Raw genomic sequence first — 15,516 nt, forward strand, 5'->3', positions numbered from 1 at the left:
TGCAGATTGGAGGATGTGGAATTTAGTAGTGCGCAACCTTTATTCAATGTTTTAACATAACTCATCCGTGTGTAAACATAGGGATGAGACCTGTGTTTCACGTGTGCGATGTCTGATCTCTGTTCATACTCCGTGCAGATGGTAGACTGTTATTTTCAGCAAATAACAGGGACCAGCTACCTTTAAGAGATTTCTAAGAAACATCCTCCCTTTAAGAGATTTAGCTCCCTCTGGTGGTGGAAAGTGCAAAGTGCAAATTGCATTGGCGAGGCCCGGAATGTCACACTGATTGCAGGTAAGTCCTCGGGCCGGCTGAAACTTGTGTCCTGCATGCGCAGGGATCATTGGGCGCGGGATAATAGCACATCACGCTACCTGCACTCAAAAATGGCCCTAATCCAATTTTCCCCCCTATGATTCTATGGTTACTGAATTACATTCTTTTTGAAATCCATGCTGATTGGTCAATGATTAACTCGGCTATGCTCAGTTATAACCTTTATAGAGTGGAAATGGCTGAACAATATCACTAGCTAGTATAGACATTGCCTTGTTTGCCCAAGCACAACATGGATGTGATTACAAAGATAATGAGTTAATCATAGCTTGTTACTCTTACAGAGCAGAGATAGACAAGCAACATCACAGTCAATCTTCATCAAATTGGTCAGCTGAGCACTCCAAACAACACTTGACCAGCCTGCTGTCCAATTCTGTCTGGATTGAGCTGCAGTGATTCTCTGTTCTCTATACGGAAGTGTTATCAGTAAAGGAGACATCACTTTAAAATGGAAATATTACAGGTTACTGAAGACAAACGCCAAATTGATAAAAAAAATACATAAGGGATCCCTGCATGGGTGTTGCAATAAAATGACACACATCCATTGAACATGATGTAGATTCTGCACCCTCTGAAGAAACCACAGACCCAGTTCACCAGATTTGCCATAAAGGTCACTTTGTATAGTAGACAGCCACAATATTTGTCTTCCATTCACCTGGGACTACACGGTTGGCAGGGACTGCTGAAACCGAAAGGTGAATTTTACAAAACCACGCTCCCAGCGTGCACCGCACCTGCTGACGGTCCCTATCAGAAATTCAGCAGAAGCATGATAAAAGTGTGTCGGGCCCAATGTCGGAAACAAATTCTGACTACTCACCACCAGTCCTTGGGACAGGTTTGAGAATCGTGTTGTTTGCAGATGATCTTGGACTCCAACTGTGGCAGGATTAAAAGGGTGATCTTTTTCCCCTACTAATACAGAGGATGGATATGATTCCTTATTCTTCTGATTACAGGATTATCCTGATCTAATAAAGCACTCAAAGCACTGGTCATTGCTATGCCACAAGTAGGTGAAATTGGAATCATCAGCAGATGAGGGATGATAAGATGTTGCCAACACTCTCCTGTTCTTGCACTTCTGTCAGACAGACTTTGAGGTATTAGATTCTATGTTTTGCATCAGATTGCCAACCCATGTCCAGAATGTAGGTCAACTCCACCACTATCTGTGCCATGTTACGACTGAAGGAGGCCGTAGCTGGGAATAGATACAGCCTCGTTCACTAATTGGGTCATTAGGAATGATTCACAAATAGTAAATTATATCAGGTTCATCAGAAGCCGCTACACAGCAAGAGCTGTGCAGTTCAGCCTAAATTCCACAAATGCTTCAGTTATGTAATGTTAATCTCAGCAAAGGACTACTGCGTCAGTTTGACCATTCCCTTCGTTACACCAGCCAACCCTGTACTCTTTCCCACATTGATATATTTTGAATGTAATGTGGGCTTGTGTTTGTGCTCACTGAGCATTAGATTGAGAAAGCTGCCCTAAATATCAAGGCAGGATTCGACTGTGTTTGGCACAGGAGCTCTAGCAAAACTGAGGTAAATGGGGGTCAAAAGGAAAACCCTCCAGTGGCTGCAGTCACACCTGATGGAAAGGAAGATGGTCGTGGTTTCCGAGGCCAGTCATCACCGGCCCAGAACATCACTGCGGGAGTTCTTCAGGGAAGGGTCCTCGGGCCAACCACCTTCAGCTGCTTCATCAATGGCCTTCTCTCAGTCCTAAGGTCAGGAGTGGGACTGTTTGCTGATTATTCCAGTGTTCAGCTCCATTCACAAATTCTCTGATAATGAAGCAAAATTGGGTGGTTTCTATACCGGGCGGCTGAGCCACAATGCCAGTTTTACACCCAGGTGGAAAGTTGAAAACATACATGAGTTTCTTATAATTTTATGAGCTGAGGAGTTATAAATTCAGTTATGTAATGTTAATCTCAGCAAAGGACTACTGTAATTTAATTGAATCTGCTGTGGTGATCTTTTGCTATTTTTACTTTTAAATAAGTCTGATTCATAGCCTAGGCCACACACAACAAGTCATCACCCTAGCACCAAAGAGAGAGTACATTTCTAGTATGCAAATTACATTAAGAAGGGTATTCTCCTTGACCTGCATATCACTTCTATGCCAGATATTTTGAGTATAGTTCGCTGGTGGGCGTGGTCCTTGGCAGTGAGTGAGAGTAATATAGCTGGAAAATCATAAATACAATAGGACAGTTGTCCTGAATTGCCTCATTTCTTCCTTGACTTTTCTAATATCCTTATATTCAAAAAATGAATGCAACACCAGCACAGTGACAGAACTTACTGGCAGGATGAAGTCAGTATAGAGAATATCTCACCTGTTCCATCGGGAGTTGACCTAACAAAGGTGGGCAACATTTTGACTGTTGCTGTTGGATTAGTATCCCTTCCCAGTCCTTTTTCCATCTCGGTCCTGAACCGAGCCATAACATCAAGCAGTGTTTCATCTGAGAGGCGGGCTGCATATAGATATTTGTCAATCTGTTGAAAAGAAAAATGAAATTTTCTGTCAAGGGTTATTTCGTAGCTGAAAACACTGACTGAACAAGAGGAATTTAAAATAAAATTGTGTGCTAGTCCAGTGGCATAGCCTGCTGCTGCACCATGGAACATAAATGTTACAAATTTGGACCTGCCATAGATACTTTCTTGGGTTCGGTGGCATCAGTCACTCCCTTGAGTGACCGGAGCATTTTACGATTCTGGGAGTTGACTCACACTGCCCTATATCTACTGTACAATTGCACAGTCCAGGGGTGCAACAATAGTATCCCCTTGTGATTCCGAATGGGTATTCATGTCTTTCACACACGTGCTTCTTCAATCTCTCTGAAGACAGACCTAGCAAACACTTGATGTGGCGAGAAATACAGAACAACTATGATCAGATTCACATAATTCAATCAGTACAACTTATTTTCATGTAATAATACAAAATAAAAACATGTTGTGATTCCCCACGTTACTTACTTAACAATATAATTTCTGACTATGCTTGCCTGCCTTCTCGCAACATTTGTGGCCCGAGTGTCTCTGGAACAGCACTCTGTTCTAAAATCCTGCCTGCCTGTGTCCGTGTTTAAGTTTTATTTCTCAATGCTCACAGGCAGAGAAGGGATCAAAGACTTTCCAACACAATGAGTGTGGGGTGTTTTTCAATTGCCAAGACAGTCTAAAAAATTGCTTATTAGTCAGAGTATACTAGGATACATAATACTAGCTCATTATCACCATAACTACCTATTGTCTCAGAGCCCTTTTAAAAAACTTGTCTGAATACATTATGCTTTTAAAAACCCAACATTAAAATGAACTCTTTTTACTAAATCCTCTCTGTGGAAAATAGTCAAAGGATCCTGCACTGTGAAAGAGCAGAAGTGAAATCTCATTGATCCACACAGCAATATTCCAATCACACTAAACTTGTCAAAGTGAGGAGCTAATTGAGATGAAGAGCAAAAAAGTTCATATAATGGCCCAGTAAAGGCCCCAGTTCATGTAGTACTAAGCTACACAGACTTGAAGGTCACAGATTCAATTTCTGCTCTGCACAGAATTACCTGAATCTCAGCTAGACCAGTAGTTGGAGCAACGATATAATTGGCTACAGAACTCCTTGGCTAGGGACTGAAAGAAAATCAGTCAGGATCGCCACTTCTGATTGCTGGATTACAAGTCCTGCTGGAATGTGCACACATGTAAGAATCAGGTGAGGATGGGATTGGACTCGCTGAGATGCCCATCAGTAAAATAGCTTGACTGCACTTGCCATTAAGCGCTCACATGTACGGTGAGCCGATATACCTAATTTCAATAGTTGAGGGACATAATTTTTTGTAATAGAAATGTCAAACAAATTTAACCTTACCTGTTCGGGTTTCACATCGCTTCTGATTCACCTCAGGTGAAAGCAGGCGGTGAGGGCCTTTATTGCACTGCTTGTGGGAGGAGCAGGAGTGCATCAGTCAGGCCCGACAAGCTCACCTGGCGTGGTCGGACCCTGGTGATTGGCCATCGCCCCCCCCAACAATGGTGGACCCCACCACCCCCCTGTACCTCCCCTGTACCCCCCCACTACCTCCCCTTTGTATTCCACCCTCCTTGAGATGAAAGCTGTTTCTCAGCGAGTGGAGGGGGGGAATTTTGCTTCTCATTGGCTGAGGGATGAATTACTGCTCATGGGCAGGGACTGGAATAGGCCCAAATCTGTTGTAAATGGGGGCGCACTGGGGCATGCTTCACATCAGTGAGGGTTGGTGATTTGCTCTCATCTCAGTGGGGGAAGGGAAAGGCCAGGTTTGTGCTCCGGTAGGGTTGGGGGGAAAAAGGTCAAGCTTTTCATCAGTGGTCGGAGGGTCAAGTCGTTTTTGTCCTCAGTGGGGGTGAGGATGGCTAAGTCTGTCCTCACTGGGGGATGGGGAGACCTCTGTACTCAGTAGGGGTGAGGATGTCCAGGTTTGCCCTCACTAGGGGATGGGGGGACCTCTGTCCTCAGTAGGGGGAGGATGGCCAGGTTTGTCCTCACTGGGGGGTGGGGGGACCTCTGTCCTCAGTAGGGGTGAGGATGGCCAGGTTTGCCCTCACTGGGGGGTGGGGGAACCTCTGTCCTCAGTAGGGGTGAGGATGTCCAGGTCGTCAGTGAGAAGTCTGGTAGAATTGTTGCTGTGAGGGAATGAAGTTTAGTATTCGTGTTTCTGTTGAACGGAAAGGTGGTTTGTTGGACGGTTGTTGGTTTGTGCTCAGCTGTAGGGGTCAGAGGGGCTGTGAGGATACGTGTTAAGATTTCTGCTGTGGTGGGGATGATTGTGCTCAGTGGGGTCGAGTGGGGTCCATGACGTCTGTCCAATGGGGGAGGGTGGACAGGTACAAAGGATTTCCTGCTCACATTAACTGTGCAAGGTCGTCGTTTCTCACCTTAGTTAGAGACCTTGCTTGCTTCTATACCTTGATTTTTGAATACTAGTAGTCACTTCTGTGTACACTTGGGCATCAAATATTCTGGCTGCCGGTCAGGGGGGAAAGTCTTGGGCTAAACGGGATCTTTGCTTGGGGAGAATTGAACCGTCTGCTGCTTGGTGGGTTGGGGGTTTAGGGTAGAACAGGCTGTTTGCTCATTGAAGGATGGCAATGGTTGCAATCCATGCTCAGCAAGGTAGGGGGTGGTGGGGGTGGGGGGTTGGGGTTTTGTAGCATCTCTGCTCAATGGGGAGGAAGCAATTGCTGCTCAGAAGGGTTGGGGCTGGGGGCAATTTTTGCTCAGTGGAGTAGGGGGGGGGGGGTTCTCTGGTCAACAATGGGAGTTGATTTAACTGGTTGTGATTCATACACAGTTTGGGGGGGGTAGTGCCGGTCAGCCCTGGGCCATTTTAACTCCCACATCTCATTACCATGTCCCAGCGCGAACTCCCACCCGAACCCAGCAGGAATGAGGTGGTGGCCAGAAGCTGTATTTTGTGCAGTAGGAGGTCACCACCAGGATCCTGAGGGAATGATTCCCGGCATACAGTTAAGTGGGGGTGGGGGTGTCTGGATGCAATCACAGTAGGGGGACGGGGACGGGGAGGCCCAGTCCAAGATATGAATTAAGTGCAATGTCCAGATCCACAACTCTCTGACAAACACAGCACTTTCTCCCAGTTACTGAGGGAAGGTTTCATTGTTACAGTGAGGCAGGACTAAGGACAAACTGTAATCAATAGACTGTGCTTCAAGTGGTGCTTCAATTAATGCATATTTAAAAAAAATGAATAAAGCCATCTCTATTTTTAGACTGACATCCTCCTTTTCCCCATCACTCCTGAAGGCAGTAACTTTCACAAGGGCACAGTTCCAGGAGAATCCAACGTCTTTCCACCCCGGCTATTCTTCATGTGAATTGTCTGGACAGTGAACGTCAGCATGGTACACAAGTGCAAAGCCCATCACGGCAGAACCAGAACCTGTCTCACCTGACAATCGTGTATACACGTGCAGCAGTGATCATGGGAAACCTAGCTGAGTTTTGCTGGGACTAGCCCAGGATGGTGAGACCAATCATAGTGTCCCCACTGCTGCCCTATCAGATTAACTCAGTGCAGAGGTCAAACTTGGGGCCTTCCTGTTCTGCAGGACTCAGAATCACAACAAGTTGCTTTTACTCACTCAGCCTTTGGCACAGGCCCAAGGCTGTTTTTACACCTTACAAGCTTTGATAATTCCCTGATGATCCAGTGGTATGAACTGACTAAGCCATTCCAGTCTTGAGATTCCTGGTCTGTGCTGGGTTAACTGATGCCAACTGGAGCAGGAATTAGTGTGCTACAGTGACCCAAGGTTAGAGAGGGAAAAGCTCAGCTAGGGCTCCCACTTGGTGACTCTGCTGGAAAGTCAGCACGTGTGGATATCACTGAGGTCAGGCTTAGCTGTAATGTACCCCAGAGTTGACTAGACACATGACCTCACCATCTAGGCCCACTCATTGTGTTAACTGCTTAGAGAAGGTAACAGAGTTCTGTTGAGGTGGTGGGAGGCACATAGTGAACACCAGGTGGCTGTGATGGCCCACAGTTGAATAGTATGCCAACACTCAACATCTAGGCTCATAAATGATAAATGGTCACTTATGTGAGGTTGCAGAAGGTACCTGACACCCAGTGAATCAAAAAATATCAAAAGTTAGGAGAGACAGAAAATTGGCAAAAGGAAAGAAAGTTGATTTGAGAAAGTGGGGCAGAGAGCTGGGGAGAGGGGGCTCCACTTCCAATGCCACTCTTAACTGGCATCTCAGTTAGTAGCACTCTTGCCTCAGGGTCAGAAGGTTGTGGGTTTTGGTTCCATTCAGGAATTTTGAGCTCATTATCTAGTCTGCCGCTCCAGTACAGTATTGAAGGAGTGTATTATCAGGGGTGCCAGCCTTCAGAGATGTTAAACCAAGGCTGCCCATTCTGCTGGTTCAGGTGATGTTCCAAATCTCCACTGCCCGTATCCTAATTGGCAACAAGTTCCATTCACCCATCACCCCTGTGCTCGCTGACCTACATTGGCTCCTGGTCCGGGAACGCCTCGATTTTGAAATTCTCATCCTTGTTTTCAAATCCCTCCATGGCTTCGCCTCCTCCCTAGCTCTGTAGCCCACCAGCCCTACAACCCTCCGAGATCTCTGTGCTCCTCCAAATCTGGCCTGTCGCTTATCCCCAATTAACGTCGCTGCACCATTAGTGGCCGTGCCTTCAGCTGCCTAGGCCCTAAGCTCTGGAATTCCCTCCCTAAACCTCTCCACCTCTCTCTCCTCCTTTAAGATGCTCCTTAAAACCTGCCTCCTTGGGCAAGCTTTTGTTCACCTGTCCTAATATCTCCTTATGTGGCTCGGTGTCAAATTTTGTTTGATAACGCTCCTACGAAGTGCCTTGGGATGTTTTACTACATTAAAGGTGCTATATAAATGCAAGTTGTTGTTGTTAAAGATTCCATGGTACTATTCAAAGAATAAGAGTTCTCCTGGTGTCCTGGCCAGCATTCCTCCCTCAACCAAAACCTCCGAGGACAGATGACCTGATAATTCATTTCATTACACTGGATCTTGTTGTGCCAATTTTGTCTATATAGGCACTTATACATAGTTTAAATCAGATTCTGCACTATTTGATTGAAACTATCAAGCTCTAAATCATTATTTTTTAATCAATTATCAGCAGAGATCGTAATAAAAAACTGAAAAAGTAAAGAAAACATATTTAATTTAAAGAAAAGACCAACTGGACATATAGCCAGTGTGCTAAAATGTCATGTATTATGCCCATTCAGAACACAGCGTTATCTTTGGATGAGCTCAGGCACAAACGAGGAGGTTAAAGTTCAGGCAGCTGAATGGGTTTTCTGTACGTTTGTGCAGAGATGTAGCAGTCTGCTATTTATACAGGAGAGTATGGAGCCGTGAAGAGATGTGACTGCTTGAGGACAAGTCAAATCAATTGTTCTGGCTAATTGGGCTAAGCTAACAAATGTGATCGCAATTCTCTGCTTAAAAGTGTAGTAGTGATAGGGAATCCTCTTTCTCCATTTTGTGGACTGGTTTATTAAACTAAGCAATAGCACCATTTTGCACTGTAGATGAAAGGTATTAAAAATAATCTGATTTGGACAAAATTAATTATAATGTGGGCTATAGGGCAGTGAAAAAGTAGGTTTATTTTATTCATCTGTTATTTTTTATAAAATGATATGTGTGCAATAGCTTTTTAAAAAAAAAATTGCTAGGCCTGAAAGGAGGAAATGACCTAGCCAAAAGATAATTGGGAGTAAGATCCTGCATAGAGGTCATCATTTGTTAGAAAGGAACAGAGCAAAACAGTACTAAATATTTTTGAAAATACAGTAACCTTTTCCACAAATGTCTCTTAATCCAACAGTTGGTTTACAGAGAACCTTACGGTATTATATTGTAACACTCCGCGTTGTATTTTAGCTGTACACACCCAGTTAAGGCAATTCTTAACTAAACTATAAGAAGCATGTCATACCCAGTTTTCACATATTATACTAAAGAACATAATTACACAAACTGATATACAATGTACTGCAATATCTTTGCCAGGGAAAATCAGCCCCCTGCATTGATGACTATATTGTATTGTTAGTATCAGATTAGTAAATAATCCATTAATATTAGTGCTTACTGGTGTGTCCAGTACTGAAATAAACTTTTGTTTCTTTAAAGTTTTTTAAAACAGGAACCGCAGCAAGGCCCATGTCCAGGGCACTTATAAAATTAAGAAAGGAGAGAAGGGGAAAACCAGCAGACAAAAATTACTTGAAGATTTTAAACTTCAAAAAATGATCACATTATCACTGATTACCATCAGTCCCCAAATTAAATAGAACAAAATATTCACAGTAAGACAGAAATATAAAGCAGCACTCCCTGTATAATATGAATGACACCACCATTCTGGTTTCAAGGACACTGCAGTAAGAGATTAAGGAAGCCATTACAAATCCTTTATGGATCACACTACGCAAGTACCACATATAACTATAACGCTTGAGGTCAATTTTGCAAAGCAGATAAACCTGCTTAGCTCTTTTGTATCTTGTTTCTCATTTGTTTCCTACTAATGGTGCATTTGAATTAATAGATCTCACTGCCCAAATTGTTTAAGTACAAAAAAAAGCACTAACGATATATTTAACACAATAGAACAAGAGGGCTCACCTTTTTGACTTGATCAGCCTTTAATTCCGTGAAGAAATAGGCCAAAACCTGTGCAGCTATCATCCTGCCTAGGATTCAGGAAACAATTCACACACAAAGCTTCAAAGAACAAGCGGACTACAGCTACAATTTACAACTCTTCTGACCTCTACTGAAGTGAGTGTTCTCTTTTGAAATAAATGATTCTAAAATCCTACACTCATGGAGGCTTTTCCTCTTGTACAAGTTGAGAGGTGCAGTAGCCTTTTCGATATGGCAACGGACTAGAACCAACCCACTTCCTGTGTTGTAATCGGCTCACTGGAAAAGCCTTTGCTGCATAAGGAAAGAAGCAGAACTCTTGAGCTCTGACTGGCTGCACCCACCCACCTTCCCCATACAGGAAGCGGGGTGGGTGCAGGGAGTCCTGTATGTAACTGCTGCATCATAGCACGCTCCTCACGTCTTCAAAATAAATGCTTTGACATCTAACTCCTGTGCTAAGACATACAAAGGTCATTTATTCAATTTAATCATGTTCTTTGAATTATACCAATCAAATTAACCTATTAAAGACTATTATGGTAGTTCTTTCTAGGTGTCTGAAGCATACTTTGAATAAAAGAACCTCTCATCATAAATAATTTAGCATAAATTATTTTAGCTCCCTCTATCCCATCCTACTGAACCATATGTACTCCACAACTCTGGGAAGCATGTTTTATGATTTTATTGCGCACCTACGATTCACGATATTATACTTTATACTGCGGTATATCTTTCTCAGATCGCAATGTAAAGTGCATCACCGACTAACTACTAGCACACAGCCATAAGCTGCACAATGTAATTTGAGCACATCCCAGTTCTTCATTCGTCATCACGTGACCATCAAAGCTTCTGTCGTGACTCTCACCGTTAGTCTCCTTTCCCCTCCCCCATGGCCCTATCAATGTTGTACTAAAGAGACACATAGTGGCCACTGCTTTTTACTCTATCACGCTGCCATCTTAATACTCGGCTTTACAGTCAGAAACGAACGTATCAAATTAGTCAAAGCAACAGTGTATAATCAGTGGCAATGTTTAAGCTATCTAAATTTAAAGCAAACATTTCCAAATCTTAACAAGATAATGCTTGAATCATAGGTAAATAAATTAAACATTCATGCCTTCCTACAACAACGTCAAGCTATAGTGTGTCTGCTAAGAAATGATTGCTGACAAATTACCATAACAACCCCTATCCAATCATTCCACAAAATAAGGTCAGAGGATGTAAGGAGCATGTATTGTAAAACAAGTCTTGTGTTTCATGTGCCTACAACCTCGGTACGTGTACCTCACACACTATTTCTTTTTGCCAGTGTTTCCATCTACTCCTATGAAGCTGGGACTACAAAAATAATCATGTCGGCAGACAGACTTTTTCGATCATTTTGTAATCAAAGGATAGATACAATTTTTGTCTACTTTTGGGATAAGCTGCAGTCACTGCACACATTTCAATGGTTCTAAAACATGTAATTCAGTAATAATGCAAATTATTTTCATTTAAATTAACTATTTGACTAAATAGACCAGAAATGTGCCAGATTCAATTTCCAGTCTGTGCTGAGACTATCTGTGCTAATCTAAACTGAACACCAGTGGGCCATCATGCCAGGGAGGGGTAGAAAGTCAGCTCATGCTCATGGTCTTGATCTCAATCCACTGATACTCCTGGAAGAGTGCGAATGTGGACATGGGATGAGGACAGGATCAGGCATAGCTATGATGCTTCCCATAGTCAAATAACCTGTCACTCTCATTTGAAGAAAGGCCATTTGGATGAGGTAGAAGAGTGATCTGGAGCCTTCAAACCAAACCCAGCAAGGACTTTGAGAGGAGAAGAAGAAAAACTGGCAGTAAAAATGAAAATTGGGGTGAAGTTGGTCAATGTCAGTAGCACAAAATGGGTTGATAGTGAATCGTCAGTCAGAATGACACAACGCCCAATTTCTTTTTACTTCAATGGAAAAGAAGATATTGTTTGGTGTAAAAAGGATTGCAAATTTGCTTTTGCCCATTTTGCGCTACTGCCATTGACCGGATTCACCCCCATTAACTCTGTGCCCAAATTTCATTAAGTAAGATTTTGCATTAATAAGTTATCTTGACCACCCAAATATAAGGGCCGATTTTCTCCAGATTGTACTATTGACAGGAGGCCTCCCTCATTCGGAGTGCATATCAGGAAATTATGAGCACGCTCCCTGCAATCCATTAAAATGGTAGGAAAATTGCAAGGATTAATCCCATGAGTTCCTCGTATGCGCTCCTACTAGGTGAGGCTTCCTGCTAACACGGTGCATTCGATAAACTGGGTCTCTATTGGAGCAACAAAGCAGCAAGGCACAAAAAGGAGTGGAGCAAGAAAGGGAGATCAAGACAAGTCCTTCAATTGTTTTTCTGCTTAAATACTGTTCATCCTTAATATTTGTTGGTTCTGAGGCATTATACCTGAATGGTCAACTGACTCTTGTTTTCTCCACAGGTGCTGCCCGCCCTGCTGAGAGTCTCCAGCGTTTTATGTTTTTGTTTCAGATTTCCAGCACCTGGAATAATTTGCTTTTTGTTTATAACAAACTATTGGCTCGATGTTAACTCTGCCCACCCAGCGGGAAAGGAGCAAGCACTGCCCACTTATCCTGACACGTTCACGCCGCCGCCATTTTAACTGCCGGGATTTCGGCGCATTGGGGCCGCCCAGTGTAGGCAGGCAGGGGTCTCATTAATATTTATATGTGAGGTCTGATGAGATTTTAATTGCCGAGTGTGGCAGTGATGCCCAGTGCCTGAGCCGTCAGTGAAAGCCAGGAGAGGTCAGATTTCAAAAACAAATGTCGGTTACCTTGTGGGCCAGGAGCAACAGGAGAGCTCCTCCTGGCCCAATAAGGAAACCTTGGGCTTCCCATGCCCTGGGCTTCCCTCCCCTCCTGACAACTTAAGGTATGCTGGGAACGGCTCCCTTGGGTCCCCGGTGGCAGCCTCATGTTGCTCGAAATCTCGCTCTCGCCGCTGGCCTGGTAGTGATTCCCACCAGTTTCAAGCGGGAGTCCGAGCTGAGTGATTTAAATGAGGCCGTGCAGTTAAAATCTCCCGGGCCTCACACTGTGGGGGACTGGATGATTTGTCGTCTGCCTTTGCCCCAGCACACCGCACTTACGGCCCAAGTTAAAATCGGGCTTACACAACGCTTCCCGTTATTGGTTTTTAAACAACAACAACTTGCATTTCTACAGCACCTTTAACATAGTAAAGAGTCCCAAGGTGCTAGACAGGAGCGTAATTAAACAAAATTTGACACTGAGCCACATAAGGAGATATTAGTACAAGTGATTAAAAGCTTGGTCAAAGAGGTAGGTTTTGAAGAGTGTCTTAAAAGAAGAGAGCGGGAGGCGGAGAGGTTTAGGGAGGGAATTCTAGGGCTAAGGGCCTAGGCAGCTGAAGGTACGGCCGCCAATGTTGGAGTGATGAAAAGCGGGGATACGCAAGAGGCCAGAATTGGAGGAGCACAGAGATCTTGGAGGGTTGTAGGGCTTGGAGGTTGTAGGTTACAGAGAAAGGGAGGAGGCGAGGCCATGGAGGAATTTGTAAACAAGACTAAGAATTATAAAATCGAGGCGTTGCTGGACCAGGAGCCAATGTAGGTCAACGAACACTGGGGTGACGGGTGAACGGGACTTGGCACGAGTTAGGATATGGGCAGCAGAGTTTTGTATGAACTCAAGTTTACGAAGGGTGGAAGAGCCAGGAGAGCATTGGAATAGTCGTGTCTAGAGGTTACAAAGGCATGGGTGATGGTTTCAGCAGCAGATGAGCCGAGCCTGGGGTGGAGATGGGTGATATTACGAAGGTGGAAGTAGGCGGTCTTGATGATGGAGAGGATATGGGATGAGAAGCTCAGCTCAGGGTCAAATAGGACGCTGAGGCTGTGAACGTTCAGTCTCAGACAGTGACCAAGGAGGGGGATGGAGTCGGTAACTAGGGAACAGAGTTTGTGGTGGGGACCGCAGGCAATGGCTTCAGTCTTCCCAATATTTAATTGGAGGAAATCTCTGGTCATCCGATACTGGATATTGAATAAGCAATGTGGCAAATCAGAGGCAGTGAAGGGGTTGAGAGAGGTGGTGAGGTAGAGCTGGGTGTCGTCAGTGTCCACGTGGAACCTGACGTTATGTTTTCGGATGATGTTGCCGAGTGGCAGCATGTAGATATGAAATAGGAGGGGGCCAAGGATAGATCCACGGGGGACTCGAGAGGTAACGAAGCAGGAAGAGAAGCCATTGCAGGAAATTCTCTGGCTACGACTGGATAGATAAGAATGGAACCAGGTGAGCGCAGTCCCACCCAGCTGGACAAGAGGAAAGGCGTTGGAGGAGGATGGTGTGGTCAACTGTGTCAAAGGCTGCAGACAGGTGGAGAAGGATGAGGAGGGATAGTTTACCATCGTCACAGTCACATAGGATGTCATTTGTGACATTGATAAGGGCTGTTTCAGTACTGTGGCAGGGGCAGAAATCTGATTGGAGGGATTCAAACATGGAGTTGTGGGAAAGATGGGCACGGATTTGGGAGGCGACAAAACGTTCAAGGACTTTGGAGAGGAAAGGGAGGTTTGGAGATGGGGCTGTAGTTTGCAAGAAGAGGGGTCAAGAGTGGTTTTTTTTGAGGAGGGTGGTGATGACGGTAGATTTGAAGAGGAGTGGGACAGTACCTGAGGAGAGGAAACCGTTAACAATATCAGCTAACATAGAGGCCAGGAAGGGAAGTTGGGTGGTCAGCAGTTTGGTGGGAATAGGGTCAAGAGAGCAGGAGGTGGGTCTCATGGTCAAGGTGAGCTCAGAGAGGGCAAGAGGGGAGAGAGAGGAGAGAAACTAGAGAAAGATGCGAGTTCAGGGCTAGAGCAAGGGGAAGTTTGGCTTGGTGGGCGAGGGGAAGAGAGGGAAGCGGCAGAGGGAGCTGAACGGATGGTCTCAATCTTAGCACTGTATTAAAAGTATAGAACAGAACTACTTCATTTACCAACTCTTTCGTACTACAATGCACACAAAGCAAAACACAGCAATTTAAGATATATATTATAAGGTAGAGAGAGGAGCCTGGAATACTGGTATGTGATGTGTTTTTATTTTAAATCGTTATCATCCATCTGCCACAGATGATTATCTGCAAAATGCTTGCAGACCAGACAGAGAGAAATGACCAATGACCAACCCCTCCCCTCAGGGTTCATATCTTAAATTGATCAAATTCCTTCCTAATAGAGTAATTAACTGCTGTTTAATTAATAATGACAGTGCACTGTTCTGCAAAAGTGGGAAAGAGTTTCATTAGAAGCCTTTTATACTACCATTGTTTTGGTATGAATTCCAGGTGTCCGGCGGGCTCCCATGTTTACACTGCTAGATAGGAACAGGAGTAGGCCATTCAGATCAATTAGATGATGGCTGATCAGTATCTTAACTCCATCTCCCCACCTTGGTTCCATAACCCTTAATACCCTTACCTCACAAAAATCTATCAATCTCAGTTTTGAAATTTTCAATTGACCCCCAGTCTCAACAGCTTTTGGAGGAGTGAGTTCCAGATTTCCACTCCCCTTTGTGTGAAGAACTGCTTCCTGACATCACCCTTGAATGACCTTGCTCTAATTTTAAGGTTCTGCTCCCTTGTTCTGGACTCTCCCACCAGAGGAAATAGGTTTCTCTCTATCTATCCTATCAAATACTTTAATCATCTTAAACACCTCAATTAGATCATCCCTTAATCTTCTATATTCAAAGAATACAAGCCTAATCTATGCAACCTGTCCACATAATTTAACCCTTATAGCCCTGGTATCATCCAGGTCTGCGCAGCACCCCCTCCAAGGCCAATAAATCCTTCCTGAGGTGCGGTGCCCAGAACTGAATGGAGTAC

General features: G+C 44.2%; 1 protein-coding gene across 1 annotated transcript in view; it reads right to left on the reverse strand.

The window, feature by feature from the left end:
- The window catches only part of hk1 (hexokinase 1), a 93,667-nt gene extending 83,744 nt beyond the window's left edge, over positions 1-9,923 (reverse strand). Inside the window, exons 1-2 of the mRNA XM_068002644.1 lie at positions 9,575-9,923; positions 2,703-2,865 (exon numbers count right to left, since the gene is read on the reverse strand). Coding sequence (XP_067858745.1) covers positions 2,703-2,865; positions 9,575-9,637 — 226 coding nt within the window. The 5' untranslated portion in view covers positions 9,638-9,923. The remainder of the gene's footprint in view (positions 1-2,702; positions 2,866-9,574) is intronic.
- Between the last annotated feature and the right edge of the window lie 5,593 nt (positions 9,924-15,516).

Source organism: Heptranchias perlo, chromosome 21 (assembly GCF_035084215.1).
Source record: "Heptranchias perlo isolate sHepPer1 chromosome 21, sHepPer1.hap1, whole genome shotgun sequence".
NCBI classification, from domain to species: domain Eukaryota; kingdom Metazoa; phylum Chordata; class Chondrichthyes; order Hexanchiformes; family Hexanchidae; genus Heptranchias; species Heptranchias perlo.